This window comes from Rhagoletis pomonella, unplaced genomic scaffold (assembly GCF_013731165.1).
Source record: "Rhagoletis pomonella isolate Grant_MI unplaced genomic scaffold, Rhpom_1.0 Rhpom_scaffold_00009, whole genome shotgun sequence".
In the NCBI taxonomy this organism is placed as follows: Eukaryota; Metazoa; Arthropoda; class Insecta; order Diptera; family Tephritidae; genus Rhagoletis; species Rhagoletis pomonella.
Window position 1 is genome coordinate 5,566,025 of NW_023458563.1, and position 20,040 is coordinate 5,586,064.

The 20,040-nt window shown below is 42.1% G+C and overlaps 2 protein-coding genes across 2 annotated transcripts in view; one reads left to right on the forward strand and one right to left on the reverse strand.

The window, feature by feature from the left end:
- Positions 1-13,413, reverse strand: part of LOC118745830 — a 24,568-nt gene extending 11,155 nt beyond the window's left edge. The window contains exons 1-2 of the mRNA XM_036479500.1: positions 13,302-13,413; positions 12,394-13,242 (exon numbers count right to left, since the gene is read on the reverse strand). Coding sequence (XP_036335393.1) covers positions 12,394-13,242; positions 13,302-13,307 — 855 coding nt within the window. The 5' untranslated portion in view covers positions 13,308-13,413. The remainder of the gene's footprint in view (positions 1-12,393; positions 13,243-13,301) is intronic.
- LOC118745554 (glutamate receptor ionotropic, kainate 1-like) overlaps positions 1-20,040 on the forward strand; it is a gene marked incomplete at its 3' end in the record, with an annotated part of 65,524 nt that overhangs the window by 1,895 nt on the left and 43,589 nt on the right.

Sequence of the window (20,040 nt, forward strand, 5' to 3'; positions counted from 1 at the left end):
AAGATGAAGATGAAGATGAAGATGAAGATGAAGATGAAGATGAAGATAAGGACAAAGATCATAACCCCTTAACTTAACTTAACTCACCTCAACTCATCTCACCTCTGCTTAAAAACTTACTCCACCTGTGGTGCGATTTTAACAACTCTTGTTATTGTTAAGTCAGCTAAACTACAATTTTAACAATTTAGCTATTCAGTAAACGTTTCCCTAACAACATTCGTTTGCGCCAAATCAGCGGTTGTTGTTAACGATAACAAAGGCCGCTAAATTGACGACGTCTAGATTGGTGGTGTTAATAAAACATAAAACGTACGTTCTACAATTTATTCATATGAAAAAATGCACAGCACAGCTAGCAAAAACAAATATCAAAAATCAAAGGATTTTTCAGCAACATCAAACTCGCACTTCATTGTACTAAACTTTAAAGGGCTACAAAATCGCATACATAATTTTTTTTTAATTTTGCAATAGGGCGTAAAGTTAATATAGAAATCTGGAAGTTAAAACGTGATAATTATATTTTTTAATCTTACAGAAACTGAATATACCTTGAATTTAAAGGAATTGAATAATTAAAGTTTTCAATTTAATACGTGTACATCGTTTATTAAAAATATAAATATCATATAAGTATGTGCCTATTTAAATATGTCTTTATTAATCATCATGACATTAGCATAATAAAATCAGTCTTGATAATAAATATGTACAAAATGTGCATACTGATTTTTTTGTTAAATATTAACAAACTTTTTCATGTTAAATGATTTTTGTGTGTGTATTTTTTATTTTTAATACTTTTTTTTTTTAAATAGTTCCATCTACTATATAACAACAGAAACCACATGTATATAAGTTTTAAAGCTTGCACAAAATTCACAAGAATCAATCAAACTTTAAAAAATTTTCACCAAGATTTCGAACTTTTTATTCAGAATCTTTAAATGATTTTCGGGTATGCAGTTTTGTAGCCAATTAATTTTTAGTCCAATAAGATGCAAGTTTCAAGTCGCTAAAAGCTACCGTTGATTTTTTAGAATTTTTTTTTGTGGAGTGTGTTGCGCATTTTCTTCCATATAAAATGCTTGTGAACTTTGTGCTCACACGAGCGCCTTGGTATATGCAACGGATTTATGTCCATTAGTGGCAGCACAGTTAGTGAATCGCACAATCGTTACTGCAAACAACAAAAATTGTTAGCTGACAACTCGACAAGTCGCATTGTTAAAAGTTAGTGAATCGCACTACCGAGCTCACTACACATTAATTCACCAGGCCTTAGCTCCCCACACCTAAATCCACCACTACTTCACTCCCCACACCTAAATCCACCACACAATTAATTCACCACACATCAACTCACCACACCTTAACTCACCACACCTAATCCACCACACCTAAATTCACCACTCCTCAACTTTCTCACCACACCTTAATTCACCACACCTCAACTCAACACAACTAAATTCACCACACCTAAACTCACCACACTTTTTAAGCCCACCACACCTGAATTAATAACGCCGTAACTCCCACACCCAATTCCGCCACAACGCAACTCACCACACCCAATTTCACCACTTGACATGATATCACTTGATGTGGCATCAATGACATATTTTGCCATAAAGTGAACCAAAATACACCAGATTTTTAATCTTATATAATGAAATATAAAATAATAGCGGCGTTCATATAAATTGATAAACTTCCGATAAGATTAAGGTTCATGTAAGGAAGAAGGTAAAGTTGAAGGCAAAGATTAGAATAAAAGTAAAGAAATCTAAATATAAAAACAAAGAGGAAGGAAAATTTAACAACCTAACCTAATAACAATGGTGGGGGTGAATACGTAAATGAAGATATAGATCCGGATAAAGGAAAAGATAAAGATGAAGACGAAGGTGAATATGAAGATGAAGATGAACATGAACATGAACATGAACTTGAACATGAACATGAAGGTGAAGATAAACCAAAAAATAAACATAAACATTAAAAGCGATAGAGACAAAGACAGAGAGGAAGAAAGTGATAGGGATAAAAAGGAAATACAACTGAAGAATGTGCGATATTATATTGTGGTGTGTTATGCTACATATGTTATGTTATTTAATCTTATGTTATGTTATGCTTAGTACTAAGCTAAACTCTCCTCCACTTAACCCATTCCAACTAATATTACTTCAGCTCAACTCAACTCACATAAATTATCCTTAATTTTAGCGGTTGAATTTCAACCGCTAGGCGAACACTAGTATATAAAAACGGGTTTGTAAAAGGAGGCGTGGCACATCTCATAGGCGTGGAATTTTTTATCAGCTATAACTTTGGAACTATAAGCCCACCTAACTTGAAATTTTGTATACAGACATATCAATGGTAGGTGCTTATACGAGGGCATATATAAACGAGTTTGTAAAAAAGGGCGTGGCACATCTCATATGCGTGGAATATTTTCTGAGCCATAACTTCGGAAAAATAAGTCCCATGAACTTGAAATTTGGTATGCAGACATATCAATGGTAGGAGTTTATAGGAGGGTATATATAAAGGAGTTTGTGAAAGAGGGCGTGGCATATTCCATGTTCGTTGAAATTTTTATCAGCTATAACTTCGGGACCATATGTCGCATCAACTTGAAATTTGGTATGCAGACAAATCAATGGTAGGTTCTTTTACCAGGATATATATAAAAGAGTTTGTTAAAGGGGGCGTGGCACATCCCATAGGCGTGGAATGTTTTATCAGCAATAAATTCGGAACCATAAGTCCCATGAACTTGAAATTTGGTATGAAGACATATCAATAGTAGGTGCTTACATGAGGGTATATATAAATGAGTTTGTGAGAGAGGGCGTGGCACATCCTATAGGCTTGGAATCCTTTATCAGCTATAACTTCGGAACCATAAGTCCCACGAACTTAAAATTTGGTATGCAGACATACCAATGGTAGGTGTTTATAGGAGGGCATATGTATATAAAAGAGTTTGTGAAAGGGGGCGTGGCATATTCCATATTCGTTGAAATTTTTATCAGCTATAACGTCGGGACCATATATCGCATCAACTTGATATATGATATGCAGACATATCAATGGTAGGTGCTTATACGAGGATATATATAAACGAGTTTGTAAAAAGGGGCGTGTCACATCCCATAGGCTTGGAATTTTTTATCAGCCATAACTTCGGAACCATAAGTCCCACGAACTTGAAATTTGGTATGCAGACATATCAATGGTAGGCGCCTATACGAGGGTTCATATAAACGAGTTTGTAAAAAGGGGCGTGGAACATCCCATAGGTGTGGAGTTTGTTTATCAGCTATTACTTCGGAGCCATAAGTCCCACAAGCTTGAAATTTGGTATGCAGACATATCAATGATAGGTGATTATACGAGGTTATATATAAATGAGTTTGTAGAAGGGGGCGTGGCACATTCCATAGGCGTGGAAATTTTTATCAGCTTTATCTTCGGAACCATAAGTTCCACGAACTTGAAATTTAGTATGAAAACATACCAATGGCAGGTGCTTATAGGAGGGAATATATAAGCGTGTTTGCAAAAGGGGGCGTGGCCCATCCCAGAGGCGTGGAATTTTTTATCAGCTATAACTTCGGAACCATAAGCCGCACTAATTTGAAATTTGGCATGCAGTTATAGCTATGGTGGGTGCTTATAAAAAGATAAATATAAATGAGTTTGTAAAAGATGGCGTGGCAAATCCCATAGGCGTGGAAAATTTTATCAGCTATAACTTCAAAACCATAAGTCACGTAAAATTTAAATTTGGTTGCAGACATATCTATGGTAGGTGCTTATAGTAAGGCGTATATGAAAGAGTTTATAAAAGGGGGCGTGCACATCCCGTAGGCGTGGATTTTTTAATCAGCCATATATTGGTAGCCATAAGTCACATGAACTTGAAATTTGGTATACAGACATATGTGTCTATGGGAGCTGTTCAGAGGAAAGTATATATAAATGATTTTGTAAAAGGGGGATATACATATGTATATTAAATAACTCGGATATTTAAAACTGTGTGTTTGTGTTTTTTTTTTGAAACTTTACCGCCATTGGATTATTTTGAGATGGAAAGATTAAATCGTTTTTTACTCCCGCGGTAAGAAAGAAGTCTGCTGGCAGAGATGGACAAAGCCAAAAACCTCACCGCGAGCCTTGGCTTCATCAGCAGTGTGGTACGCGACGGTTGGCTTTAGCTCACTTGCCACAACAAGGAGACAAGAAATTGGCTCGTTGCTGTGATAGCTGGGCTAAAGCCGTTCCCAAACGCAGATCTGAAGGTGTCACAGGGCAATGATATTCCCAAGACCTTTGTCTGCGTTGCTTACGTGCCACCTGATAACGTATTACCGGCGGACCATCTTATGAAGCGCCTAGCCACACAAAACGTGGGCATAAACTTTGCGGGTTGGCGCTTTCTTAAGTCTCTCAAGGATGATAAAGGGGGAGAGACGGCAACTTTCTCCGTGGACGAGAAGTCAAAGGAGAGGATTGCGGCGCAGGATGGAAAAATCTTCCTCAACTTTGGCCAGATCTCCCTACGCATAAAGGGGGACGGGGCGACAGCAACTCACCTATCGCACAGAGACAGCCAAGGAGCAGCAGCCCAGGCATCTCGCAAGACCCACTGCACGGAAGCCCACGGTACTCCGTCTCGGGAACGTGCGGAACAGGTCAGGCTGGCGTCAGTGGCGAGAGCGCGAAACCTCCCGCAGTCTCCTCTATCCTGGAGGTGTCTCAGCCACCAAAGGCAGGCAAAGGCAACACCATCCATGCCCGCTCTACTAAATTGGCGTCGACACGTACACCCAAGGCAGGTAAAGGTAACATTTCCCATGCCCGCCCAACCAACACTGGCAAGGGTCCACACTCGACTCGCCGCTTACATGGGACGAAGCTCCCGAATTGGAAGTAACCAGCCGGACGACTCAAAAAATTAATATGGTAGTAAGTTGCATCTAAATAAACTTTCAACATGCCAAGGCGGCTTCAGCGGTCCTGGCACAGACGTTTTTTGAGGATCACCTTGACATCGCCTTTATCCAGGAGCCGTACATTTATGGGAACCAGATAAAGGGACTACCAGGTAAGCTATTCTATGACTCCTTCAACGAAAGACGACCTAGAGCCTGCCTGATGATAGCTAATCATATCAACGCCTTTCTCATTCTAGAATTTACCAATAAGGACCAGATTGCAGTGAAGATGAGCCTATCTCTCGGAGAAAACACGCAAGAGCTAATCATTTGCTCAGCGTACCTCCCCGGCGACTCCAGAGATTTAGAGTTTCTGCCACTACAGGGACTAGTGGACTATTGTGGCAGACAGAAACTGCAACTCATCGTGGGATGTGACGCTAACGCCCACAATACCATATGAAGCAGCAGTAACATAAATCAAAGAGGTGAGTACTTACTTCAATTTATTAGCCTTAATAGGTTAGAAATTTTAAACGTAGGTAACTCCCCCACTTTCAGGAACAGTATACCGGAAGAGGTTCTAGATCTCACTCTATCCACTCCTTTTATCAGTAATTTCGTCAAAAGATGGAAAGTGGCCAGAGAAATTTCTTTATCAGTTCACATGCATATCCGTTTTGAAATTGAAATCACATTACCAACTGCTGCCACCTACAGAAGACCAAGAACCACAGATTGGAATCTATACGATGCTCTTCTGCAGGACGGTCTGAAAAGGTGCAAGCGAAAGGTAAATGACTTAGTCGATCTTGAACTTAGCTGCTCAGATCTGGTATCAGCCATTGTGAATTCCTACCATGAATCCTGTCCAGAAGTCACTAGGCTTAACAACAGACAGACTCCATGGTGGAATAACAAATTGGCCAAACTTAGGGCAAATACCCGGAAGCTCTTTAACAGAGCTAAACGAACTGGTGAATGGGAAACGTATAAAATTGCCCTCACCGAGTACAACAAAGAGATTAGATGTGCTAAGAGGAACTCATGGGCTCTTTTCTGTACAGGGATCAAGGACCTTACGGGAATCGCAAGAATCCACAGAGTCCTCGCAAAGACGCACATTAATGGGTTAGGGCTACTTAAATGACCCGATGGATCCTTCACGAACAGCTGCATCGAATGTTGCTAGCCGAGGTGCATTTTCCTGACTGTTTGCCACTGAACACATACAGTACAATCCACACGCAGACTGGGATAAAATGCCCACGCGCGGAGGATTGGAGAATCGCCAAAGGTCTGTTCGACGAGGATAGAATAAGATGCGCTAAATCTGCCTCAGCGCCTTTTAAAGCACCTGGAGCAGATGGAATTTTCCCGGCTCATCTCCAAAAGGACTGCCCCGCCTACTACTACTTCCTGATACCGATTTTCAGAGCATGTTTCGCGTGGGGATCCCTTCCACTACAATGGCAGGAAGTGACGGTCCGCTACATCCCAAAGGTGGGGGGAAAACCAGCAGACCAACCAAAGTCATACCGAACCCATTAGTCTTACGTCCTTCCTACTAAAAACAATGGAAAGAATCGTAGACAGGCATATCAGGGATATTTTCCTTGCCAGGAACCCTTTGTACAGACACCAATATGCCTATCTTCCAGGAAGATCTACCATCCACGCTCTTCAGAATCTAACAAAGAAAATTAAAAAGTCCCTGGAGGACAAAAAGGTGGCGGTGGGTCGTTTCTTAAATGTGGAGGGCGCTTTCGACAACAAAGAACACTCTCTAATAGACAAATGCGTCCAGCGCAGAAGGGTTGATCAAACCACATGTCGCTGGATAGCTAACGTCCTTAAATCCAGAATTGATACATCCACGCTAGGACAGGAAAGTGTCAGTTCCTTAGCTACGAAAGGGTGCCCGCAGGGGGGAGTGATCTCCCCTCTGCTATGGTCCATCGTAGTGGATGAACTACTCTGCCTTCTTAGCGAAAAAGGCTTCGACGTTCAGGGCTATGCGGATGACATTGTCATCCCACTCAGGGGTAGGTTCGAATATAACATCTCTAACCTCCTACAGAATGCGCTGAACATAGTCTCCAATTGGTGTATTAAAAATGGGTTAAACGTTAACCCAAAGAAGACTAGCATAGTCATTTTCTCCAGGAAAAGGAAAAGGGACAAATTAGTAGAACCATTCCTTCGAGGTGAAAAGATACACTTCTCCAAAGAAGTCAAATATCTAGGAGTCATCTTTGATGACAAGGTCTCATGGAATCCACATCTAGACTATTCAAAAGACCAGGGCCTCTATCTGGACCTGCCGGAAACTTATGGGACGGAACTGGGGCATCAGACCTAAACTGGCGAGGTGGATGTATGATGCCGTCTCCAAACCCATTCTTACCTATGCTGCACCCGTCTGGTGGAAGAAGGTGGAAGTGAAGTCCACGCAGGCCAAGCTCAGTAAACTACAGAGACTGGCCTGCGTGGGTATCACTGGCGCGATGAGAACAACACCAACGGCGGCTCTCGAGCTGCTTCTTACCTGCCTCCCCTACACATAGTAATCAAGAAAGAGGCTCTGCTGTTTACAGCAAGGCTCATCTCAGGGGACAGGGTAGAGGACAAGAAGTATGTACACCCTTCCACTCTCAGGGTTATAGAACAAGAAGATGGATTGCGCATAAGTTTTGTGGACCTGTGCCTACCGAGGTTTAACTTCTCACATAACTTCACGGTCTTTTTCCCTGACAGGAATAACTGGGACAATGAACGACCTAAACCCCGGAAGGACAGCCACATCTGGTATACTGACGGCTCAAAGACTGACCACGGCGTCGGAGCAGGAGTCTACGGTATACAACCCAGACTGCTCCTTTTCACCAGCATGGGGCAGGGTTACTCTGTTTTTTAGGCCGAGGTTTACGCCATTGAACTTTGTCTGAGGCAGTATGTAGACAGTGGGGCAACCAAAAAACACATCTATATACACTCGGACAGCAGAGCGGCGCTCCTCGCTCTGAAAGCGCACGAGGTCACCTCAAAGCTGGTGTGGGATTGTCTTCACCTTTTAATACTAATCGCCTCAAGGAACCGGGTATACCTCATATGGGTACCGAGACACAGTGGAGTCATGGGCAATGAAGTGGCAGATATTCTCGCCAGGAAAGGGGCTGCACAGGGATTCATAGGCCCATGACCCTTTACCGGTCTGCCACGGAGCTCCGTTATACGGAACTACTATATCTGGATGAAGAACGAAGCACAACATTACTGGACCAATACGGAAGGTAACAAACAGGCCAAGTCCTTCATTCCGGTTATATCAGCAAGGAGAACCGAAGAACTCCTTCACCTCAGTAGGCATGAAGTAAGAATTGTTACAGGCTTTCTTACTGGCCACTGTAGGGTAATGAAACACTTGTCAAATATAGGAGTTGCCAACTCTGACCAGCGCAGGTTGTGTAACGAAGAACAGGAAACAACAGAGCACATTATGTGCCATTGTAAAGCCCTTACCAAGACCAGACTTCGCTTCCTAGGATCACCGTACCTAGAAGCGCACGACCTAAATGGCATTTAGCCAAAGGACCTCCCGAGGTTTCTTAACAGTACGTGGATCAAAGATGACCTGTAGTTGAATAGAGGTTTGTTACAATAGATCGTTTCGGTCGCGGTAACTAGGTGACCTGCTCACTCCTCTAAATCTAATCTAATCTAATCCCGCGATGCTGTTAAACGAAAAAGATTCATTCATAATGAATAAAACCCCTTCCGAATTAGGCATTCTACCAGAAAAGTGCAGCTATACTTAAACAGCTAATCGAATGGGCAGCTAAAGGGAATGTACCGTAGTAGACTAATTTTATTTTAGAAATTTGATCATTACCTTAACCATCTAACATTAATAATGGAACAAGATTTGTAGTACAAGTGATGATCAACATATATTAGTTAAAGCACGATAAAGCTAAAAGTATGGCTCATAAGGACGCCTTAATGTAAATAAGGAAAATAGTTTGTCTCCTTTAAATTACGCTGAACTGAATATTTGTATTACTGTTTTATATTTTTATTTGTTTACCCCGAACGACGTCGGGTGCTCTGCTAGTATAGTATATAGTCCTATCCTGATTTGAGTACATACCCTGTCAGCCACGTTAAAGCACATCACTGAAATTTTTTATTTGTAAGTAGCACTAACTAATTTTCCAGTTGTTAAAGTTTTAAGGCTGTCTATTTGGTTCTGACAGGTTACGTACGTACAGGTGTATATGCACACATGCATATGCAAGAGCTGCGCAAAACCTTCTAAAAGGCACACTTTACTACTATGCAGTACTTCCAAGCGGCGTACTACAGGTATCGTTAACAGCAACACAGAATATTCTATAGCAAGCTGCGCAACAATACAAACACTTCAACATTCGAAATAGAATATGCTACAGCGACGATAGCGCTTGAGTTCTGCGGTGAAGCAAATTGTAAAACCAAAAAGAAGGGTTGAAGTAAAATAGCGGCAAATCATAGCAAGACAACCGAGTGCACTAGAAAATTTCCATGTATGTATGTATAGCAACTCATTACCAATTGTTAGCGCAAGCCACGCAGTTAGCAGTCATCGTCAAGACCGTAATTAATAAAAATGCATATTTTTAGACTGTGTGTTTTTTTTTATAAATCCATACATAGATACATAATATATGTACATATATCTAGGAGCAGGCAAAATCGCAGATGCTTATGCAGCGTTTTTGCTGCATTTAAAATGCAATATTTAGCACTTTCGAACATATGTTTTCGAAGAGCGTTCATGCCACCGCATTTTGGTTAGGTTAGGTTGATGTGGCAGTCGGTTCAATTTACCAACTCACTTAGACCTTTTGAAGGTCCATTGTGGTACCACTGCAGAACACGGGAACCTCGGTGACTATTCTTCAGAGAACCAATTTGAGGCTCTTATAAAGCGTAGAATCGGTTTTATTCCTACGCGTGATAGTTCCGTAAGAGAGCTAAAGAAGGGCCTGCCTAAAAAGCTTGCTCTCCTCTTGGCCAAAGCTGGGCAGCTGCAGAAGAAGTGCTCTACGGTTTCTTCCTCTTCCTCATCTCTGCAACTTCTGTAATATTCGTGGGAGAAAATTCCTAGTCTTGAAGAGTGCCTGCCAAATAGCCAGTGACCGGTTACACAAGCCGTGACCTTCGCAATGTCCTCTCTTGAGAGGCACAGCAACTCTTTCGTCTTTTTCTTTTCTATTTGCGGCCAAAGCAGCCTGGTTGTTCTACATGTGCCCTCCTCTAGCCATGACCTGTTGGCCTCTTGGATCATGCTATTTCGAAGTTCTAATTTGCAGGTTGCCATGGGTATCCCAATAGTGCCCCTGTTTTCACATAGGGGTAGATTCGTACCTTTCCTGGCTAGCTCATCAGCCCTGCAGTTTCCTTCAATATCTCTGTGTCCCGGAACCCATATGAGGCTGACCTTGAACACGGTGCTAATATCGTTTAGAGCTGCGAGGCATTCCTGCGCAACCTTCGACCTCAGCATTACCATGTTCATTGATTTAATGGCCGCCTGGCTATCCGAGAAAATATTAATCGTAGTCTTCGTTACGGCATGTGTACTAAGGTACACAGCCACCTCTTTTATAGCTAAAACTTCTGCCTGATAGACACTGCAGTGGTCCGGAATTCGGACGGATAGTTCCAGTCCTAGTTCCTTAGAGAAAACTCCGTAGCCAACCCTATTGTCTAGCTTGGATCCATCTGTGTAAAAATTCAATTCCCCCCGTCTCCATGGTCTTGGCGTTTGCCATTCTCCTCTTGACGGGATGCTCGTCTTAAAGAGCCTATTGAAGATTGGTTTGGGAGCGGAGTAGTCGACTTCTTGGTTGTAACTACCCAGAGTGTGAAGTATGGAAGCGTGACCAAACCGCCGATCCTTCCATAGCACCATACTTCTTAGTTTGAGCGCTGAATCGGCGGCCGCGTATTTTCCTACCAGGTTTATTGCGGGTAAATTGGTAATCACCTCCAGCGCCTTATATGGGGTGGTCCTTAAGGCACCCGAAATGCATAGAAACGCTGTTCTTTGGACCTTACTCAATAGGTTTAGGTAACTTGCCTTTTGAGTTGCTGGCCACCATACAAGTATTCCATATAAGAGTATTGGCCTGACCACCGAGGTGTATAGCCAGTGTGTAATACGAGGTGTTAACCCCCACTTAATTCCGACCGCTTTTTTGCATGTGTATAATGCAACGTTGGCCTTCCTTACTCTTTCCTCTATATTAGGTTTCCACGTTAGTTTCCTGTCTAATATGAGTCCTAGATACTTAACATTCTCCTTCAAGGATATCTCCACACCCAAAAAGATTAGCGGGGAGACAATGGGAGGCCTGTGTTTCCTTGTGAAGAGAATTGCTTCGGTTTTCTCGGGGTTTACTCCGAGTCCCCTACTCTCTGTCCAGTTCCTAAGCGTGGCCATGTTAGAGCGCAGAATCTCCATTAGGGTATTTGGGTATTTGCCTTTGACGGCAATTGCCAGGTCATCAGCATATGCTGTGACATGGCAACCCCCCCTCTCTAGTGCCACCAGCAGAGAGTTCACCGCCAGATTCCAGAGAAGAGGGGAGAGAACCCCTCCCTGAGGAGTGCCTCTACAGACCTTTCTGCTTATTGTGGTGTTGCCGAGCTTAGCGGTTACCGTCCTGCTGACAAGTATAGACTCGATCAGCACCGCCACATTCTGGTCAACTCCAAGCTCTTCTAAGGCACCCGTTATGGCGCTTGCGTTAATATTGTTGAAGGCGCCTTCTATGTCTACAAAGGCAACCAGAGCGTACTCTTTGTCGAATAAACTTTTTTCCACCAACCCAACGAGCGAGTGCAAGGCGGTTTCCGTGGATTTGCCTTTCGTATAGGCATGCTGCGCTGGGGAGAGCCTACTTGCTGGTATCACGCCCCGTACATAATCATCCACTATCCTCTCTAAAATTTTGAGAAGGAAAGACGTAAGACTGATGGATCTGAAGTCCTTAGGGTTGGTATGAGAGGACCTGCCCGCCTTGGGTATAAAGGAGACTTTTGTCTCTCTCCAGCCTAGCGGGATGTAGCCCATGTTAAGACAGCTTCTTATAATAACCACAATGAACGGAGAGATAGTACCTCGTGATTGCTGTAGCTCTACCGGGTGTATTCCATCAAGTCCCGGTGACTTGTAAGGACCAAAAGTCTTAATAGCCCATTCAATTTTTTCGTTTGTAATCAGTCGGTTTCCCAGATCAGACAGCCCCCCTTCATTCTGGGGGTCATTAGGTTCCACCGGCTTGTTTCCAGCGAAGTGTGTGTCCAGGAGGAGACCTAAAGATTCCTCGCTCGTCGTAGTCCATGAGTTCCCTTGACCCTTGAGATAGCCAAGGTTGCATGGCGACTTTACGAGAATTCTTCTTAATCTGGCCGCTTCCGTGGTTTCCTCAATTCCCTTGCAGTAACTTTGCCAGGATTTACGTTTCGCATTTCTAACTGCTTTTTTGTATATTTTCAGATCAGCCTTGTAGGCTTCCCAGTCCTCTGCTGCTCTCGTGGCTTTGGCCTTGTTGAACATTGACCTATTAGATTCACGTAACAAGGATAATTGTTTCGACCACCAAGGTGGTTTGCTTTTTCCCCTGTATCGAACAACCGGGCACCCGGCTGACAAAGAACTATTCATGGCTTTAGTAACCTGATTAACCAACCCCTCCAGCTCCACCTGCGTGGCGGGGTCTCGGGGAGGTATCTTTGGCAGTAAAGTCCTTAATTTATTATTGTAAACCCCCCAGTCGGTATTTCTAACATTTCTGAACTCCCTTACTTGGGGGGTCTTAAGATCTATTTCGAATTCAATATAACGATGGTCAGAATACGATTTTTCCTTCAGTACTCTCCATCTCTTGATTTTATGGGCAAACATGTCTGAAGCCAGAGTTATGTCCAAAACTTCCTCTCTACTCTTTGTTATGAAGGTCGGCTCTGAGCCTAAATTCAAGACACTAAGTTTGTTCCCTAGAATGAAGTCTAGTAACGACTCACCTCTAGCATTCGTGTCCGTACTCCCCCACATCAAGTTGTGGGCATTAGCGTCCCAGGAGGCAACCAGTGGTTTGTTCTTGAAGGCTGCTTCCTCGGCCAAGGTCCGAAACCCGTCTGGTGGCACGTCCTTGTCATGGGCCATGTAAGCAGAGGCTACCCAAAAGCTGGTTTTGTCCAGCTCAATGCTTGCCACTACCAGATCGCCGTCACTAAGCTGTGGGAGCAGGAAGATGTTTAAGTTGTTCCTTGCTAATATGCAAGCTCGAGTCTTACCTGCATTTTGTGCGGCAATAAGCTTAAAGCCCTTCATCCCAAGTCCGCAGATTTTATTGCCGTGTATCCACGGTTCCTGGATGAGGGCAACGTCGAGTCCACCGGCAGCCAGGCGGACCTCAAGTTTCGCAGACGCGAGTTTAGAGTGGTGGAGGTTGATCTGGATCAGCTTCATCAGAATCTGTCCGTTTTACCTCCACCATCGTGACATCCACGTCCGCCTCTTCGATCTCCTCACCCTCGGTGTCATCGGCGAGGAGGTCTTCTTCATAAAATAATGGCCCCAATCCGGATAGCCTCTCCGAGTCAGATGAGCATTGGCTGCTCGGCAACCCTTCTTCACCACCGCTGCGCAGGTCGGACTTGTCGCTCTCCTCACTAAGGTCCAAGCTCGGCTCGTCGCTGCGGTAGATTCGAATGGTTGCGTCATTAAACCCGAATCTCACCATCCAATCCTTTTGCGCCAGTGGGGCTAGCGATTCGGCGTTGAGGATCAGCAACACCTGCCTTCTATTCTCTACTGGCTCCTCTATCTTCCCTACCCTCCAATTATGACTTGGCAGGTCCTTATTACAGGATCTGAAGATCCGCTCAATTCTTTCAGGCTCGGCGGGTCTGGCCGGAATCCAAACTCGAGCCCTCGGTCTGCTAGGAATATCTTCCTTGTTGACGGCCTCGAGCTTGGCTCCCGGCCAAACTTCACCTACCTTACTAACGGCCAACCTATAGAGCTGGGCTGACCTATGGTCCTCGCAGGCGATGAGTTTAGCTCTACCCTGATACCATCCGGAATCATGGCAGAGAGGAGGAGGTCCAGGATTTTCGTCTAGGACTTGGAGGTAGATTTCGGCGATCGCTTCCTCCACCAACCTCCACTTCTCTTTGGGGATAGTCCCTTCCTCCTCCCCTCTGTCGATGATTGCCAGTACCTCACCGCCTCCCTTCACTACGTCCCTGAAAGTGGGGTATTTATGGCCACCTGTTCTTGGTCTTTTGGTGACCCCACCTCCTGCCTGTTCAGCAGACCGCTGCCTTTTTGGAGCAGAGCCTGCCGGTCTTCCCAAGCTGGCTACTACTCCCCTCCTTTTTGTCATAATAGGCCTGCTTCGAGGGGCGGACATGTTTAGCCGACCCCCCCAGGCCTGTGTTTGCAACTTTCCTCGAGCTGCTCGGAATGTCGGCAGCATCCTGCCGGGTTATTTTCGAAGCAGGTGCCGAACCCCGCCCTTGGGTTAAGGTGTGTGTGGTTTGGGGTCTGACTTCCCTAGGCGGAGCTGACGCTGCAGCTCCAGCCATGAATCGGTTGGAGACCGGTTTGCCCAAGCCTCCACTCCCCCCTCTGCCTCCTATGGTACTCGTACCAGGACCAGCCCTACCGCTTAAGCCCCCTCTAACTCCTGTCACTGGCGGTCCGATAAATGCCCTGCTCGAGGCTGTAGCATTAATTGGAGCCACCCCTGTCGGTTTTTTTGGAGGGCCGTCCTCCTTGTTGTGTTGTTTTTTGTTGTAAATTGCGCTCATAATTTTGGTCCCACGAGTGTCGGACAATGGAGGTCCGCCCGCACAGAGGTCCGTGTGCGCAGGTAAGGCTTGATAGAACCGGAGGTCGCCAGGTATCCGGAGCACTCCGTTCGAGACTGGGCTATTTGTTAATCTGGGTCCCCAGCCAGGCTGAACATCAGCACGGGTCGTCTAACACCTTGTTCCAACCCAGAGCTTTTTTAGAGAGGTTTGCTCCTCCATTACCTCCATAGGCCACGATCAAAAACCATTTCCATATAACTTAGCTATTGAGGAGCTTAAGCACATAGCACTGATTTCTGATCTTAGCTGGACACCATTCTGACATCGTACAGAACCTAAATTGTAGTGGCCATTACCAGTCGGCACCCTCGTGGAGGGTTCAGCCGGAGGATTTTCGCCGACCTGCCACCGCATTTAGTAAATGTACATTTACGCGAGTTCGAAATCGTATGCTTTTGACAAACGGCCGTGTTCCAGTCGCTTATTCAGACCCGTATCTATTACGATCAATTCTCAGGGAAAAGATAATGTGCAAAAACCCTACTGAATAGGAAAACATAAATTTAAAAACCAAAAATTCAATACAAAAACTTGAATTGTTTCAACCATAATCGAACATTTGTCTATATATTCATTTGTCGGTGCTGTCAAGTAAAATTTCCTCACTTAATTAGGAAACAAAACAAACAGACTCGATCACAAATTGATCCAGATTTCTATCAGCATCACATCGATGTTGAATTTGCGTAACTTTTCTTTATCCAAATAATGTAAAATAATAAAAGAAATCTCGATCGGCGATTACTGAAACGCAGCTAGCTACTGTATACGCGAAAAAGCAATGTTGCCACTTTTTCTCATTAAACCATGTTCGAATCGTTGAAATTTTTGAAGGTTGCTTTTAGCATTTAGACTCTTAATGCAAAAATTGAGTTGCATTTAGGTGACGAATTTTGTATGGATAAATGTACATTTACATTACGCCTAAGCAAAAACAGCACATAAGCCAAAAACAAGACAAAAAAAAAAGCGTCGTCAAAAAGGAAACATATCACACTTCATTTAGGTAAGCAGGCCATAACACTTCTGCACTTTTGTTTTTGTAAAACACTTTAGTATAGGAAGTGCGCGGTCACATATGTATGTACATACATACATACATACATTTGGGTATGCACTTAGTCCTGTTTCAGGCACGTCAAGTCTTGAAAGCAATTTTTTTCGCATTCTCTTTTGTGTTTGCTGTTTGCTTCCACACGCGTCAACTTTAATTGAATTCAAGTCTTTGGTTCTTCAAATGGGAAGCAACGAAAAGATCGCAAGAGACAAGAAAACTTGAAACGAATTGACGGTACGGAGGTATCTGTACTCTTCCCCGCTCTTCTCACCTCCTTCGCCAACGAACGAGCAGACTTGAAAGCAAGACTTGACGTGTCTGAAAGGGGACTTATACAAAGCAAGAATTCGCATGAATTTTCGTTGGTTAGCTGTCGCCGCTACTTCCACTGAGTGATGCGCGCACTTTCATTTGAAAAATTTTAGCATCGCATTTGTTCTACTTCAATTTGCTTCTGCTTCATTTTGGTTCCACTTCAGCTTTGTTCTGTTGTTCTTTTTCCTGTCGTGCGGCATTCGTTCGTATGACAAAACCTTTCATGAGTGTAGCAGTTGCTTTGTTATGGGAGTGAAGGAGAGGTACAGTGCTTAAAATGGGAGCTGATGGCTTGCAAACGATTTATGTAGTGCTTGTGCAGCTCTTTAGTATGTACATAGGTCTGTAGGTAACCTAACCACACATACAAATACATATACATATGTGCAAAGCTAAAATAAGAGATAGGATTAATTTACAAATTGGCCTACCTCTCGTCCAGTCTTCTATAATCTATTATCGCTACTGCGCTGCCACTCTATCCTTCTAAGTTCCTAAAGAACTATAGCGGACCACGCTTTGACTCTACTCTATACCATTCTAGATTGCATCATGTGGTGCACAATGTTTTCTGGCGCCACTCGCTCGTTTATCAGCTTTTCTAGGTCTGCTCTGTCGGCGTCATACTTCGGGCAGGAAAAGAAAATGTGCTGCACGTTTTCACCGCTACTACCGCAAAAGGAACACTCTGTCCCGTCATCGTATCCGTGCTTGTATATATTCTCTAAAACAGCCGTGCCCCGTCAGAAACTGCGTTAGATAGTAATCAGTCTCGCCGTGTTTCCTCTCAACCCACGCTTGAACGTTACCGATTAACAAGTGCGTCCACCTTTATTTCGTGGTCGCATCCCAGCGTCTCTGCCACTCGTTTAAGCTAGTCTGTCTTTCTTCTTTCCACGGCCATTATATCTGGTGGCATGATGCCCGCTATGACTCCACCGGCCTCGTGTGATACCGTGCGGAATGTACATATGTGTATTACGAAGGGTATATTTACCTTATCGAAGCAAATTTAACTAAAAGGGAAAATAAACGAAGTTGTAATAAATCAAAACATTCATGAAGTGAATAAAAAGCAAATTTAACTAAAAGTTGTAATAACTCAGAACATTCATAAAGTGAATAAAAAAATAAAATATAACATAAAATTAGATTAAAATAAATTTAAGTGAAATTAAATTAAAATGACTGGAATTAAATTAAACAAAATTCACTAACATCAAATAACATAAAGTATACTTGAAATAAAACTAACTTGGATAAAGCTAAAACCAAAGCAAAACAAACCCGGGACCAAATACTTACGCTTACTTAAATAAAATAAACCGGTATATATATATACAAAATTAGATAAACAAGATAAATAAAGTTAAATATAAACTAAAATAAGAAAACATTCAATTAAAGTAAATAAATTGAATCAAATTGAATATAGTTCAATAAAATAAACCACAACCTACTGAAATTCATATAACCTATTCTCAAACAAATAAATACTAATAAAATTAAACTGCTAATAAATTAAATCAATCAAAATAAAAATTGAAATACGCTAAATTGCCTCAGACAAATATGAAATTGAATCAAATAAAACGGGATTGGTTTAAAAAAATAAAAAGATTTAATCTACGTAAGTAAAGTAAGTGTAAATAAAATGAACTACCATTCTAAATTAATAAAGAAACACAAAATTTGGATATAATAAAAAGCAAGTATATAAATAAAATAAATTAACATAAAATATTATTATTATTATAAACAGTTTATCTATAAAACAAATTTTACAAATAATCTTATAAGCTGGGCACTAACAACGACGGTTTTCAGCCTTACCTTACTTAACATGAATGTAATAAAAATTATATGTTGTAATATATGTGACATTCTAATAATATTTTCACAATTTTTTTATGTTATTATATGTAAAATTTTTTAATAAGTCAAGTATTGTGTTGCTGTCGATACGGTATCAGTTTAGGCCATAGCACTCATCGATCAGTAGTGCGATTCCCATTTTTCTTAACAATATTCGCATCGTTAGCTAACGATTCCGACAAGTTTCGTTAACTGCAATTCTCAAGAACACTTTTAGCGAATATTGTCGATAGCTTTGACAGTTGTCTAACGAAATTTGTAGATAGCCTAGCTACGAATAGTTTGTCGTTGAAAAGCCTTACGATAAAATTGGTTTAAGTTTTTATTGAGAAAAATTAGGCAAAATTCATCGGTAAGCAAACTATTATAATAAAAAATAGCTAATAAATAAACATTTATCACATATAGATGTGCTTATTATTATTATTCTTTTTATTTATTACACTGTGCAAGTTTAAAACTTAGGCAAAGGTTTTGATAGTTGATCTCACTTAATTGGGGCATTATAAGTTCAATGGCTCCCCCCGTTTTGTCAGATTTGCTCCAGTGTTCGAGATAACGACACTTGAACATTTGCTTCAATTTTAACTTGTTTGTAAATAACTCAGTTTTTGTGTTATTTTAATAAAATTTTTAACATGACTGATTTTTACAATGAAGATTATTTTAAAAAATAGTCACGTGATAAAGTTTAATAAAATGACTTTAACGGACTATGTCGGAGTTATTAAAAAAACTTAAAAATTTTAACAAATTTTCAATTACTGTTACGTCGAAAACTAGAGCCACAGCTGAATTTTTAGACGTGGAAAGTATAACGTCAAAATGATGTGTTTGTTGTAATTCATACTGTAATTGTGCGTATAATTTGTTAGTGGAATTTTTTACTTATATACGGCTAACACCACCTTATTAAATTCGCCTTGCACGAGGCCCTTATTGCAAAATAAAAAGTCCAGCATCCTATGGTACTGCTCCGTAGTAGCTTTTGCGCTTCTGTTTTTTTTTCATATTGTATTCACAAACAACAATCTCGACAACAGTAATACGCGCAACAATAAAATGTTTCTTTTAAATATTGAGTGCCAAACGTCAATATTGCCATATTTGCCTTTGTAATTAACGAAAATCCACGTAAACTCCTTTATCGACATGTCTAACGAATTCTGTCGTTAAGTGTGTTTTTGAGAATAGCCTATTCGCTACTGCAAGCTACAAACGTCGTTCATTATCAATAACGAATATCGGTCGTTAAGAAAAATGGGAATCGCACTACTGGTGTGTGATTGTGATTAAAGCGTTGTTGCACAAAGGACAAGAGGTGTTTGGAGTATTGTCCATTAGGTTACTATGCGTCAGACGTGTGTGGCCCATTCTTAATCGAGCGTATTTTTGAATGTCCATTCTTGAGCACGGTGGCGAATTTCGCTGCTTCGTCGGCTTTGTGGTTTCCTTTGATGCCTATGTGGCCAGGGATCCACATTAATTTTAGTTTATTTGGGTGCATTATTAGCAAGTCCCGGATCTTGGCTATGGTACAGGTTCTGTTGAGAATATTCTCAACTGCGTTAATAGTGGATAGAGAATCCGTGCATACTTTGAACTTTCCACGAGAACGGCGGAGTAAGCCGAGAGCATAGGAAATTGCTTCAACTTCTGCTGGGAAGACTGAGCTGTGATTGCTAAGACGTGCCAATCGTAACACTTTGCAGTTGTGGTCAATCATTGCGAAAGCAGTTCCTGATGATGTTTTTGATCCATCAGTATAAACGAAAGACCAATCAGAGTTGTAAGGTACAATTGTGACACAGTTTGTAGCACGTATGGTTATTGAAAACCCGGTACTAGAGTGATAGAAGAGGTATCGAGCGGGAGCCTTGGAGATGCTAGCTAGCAGTCGGGATGGGG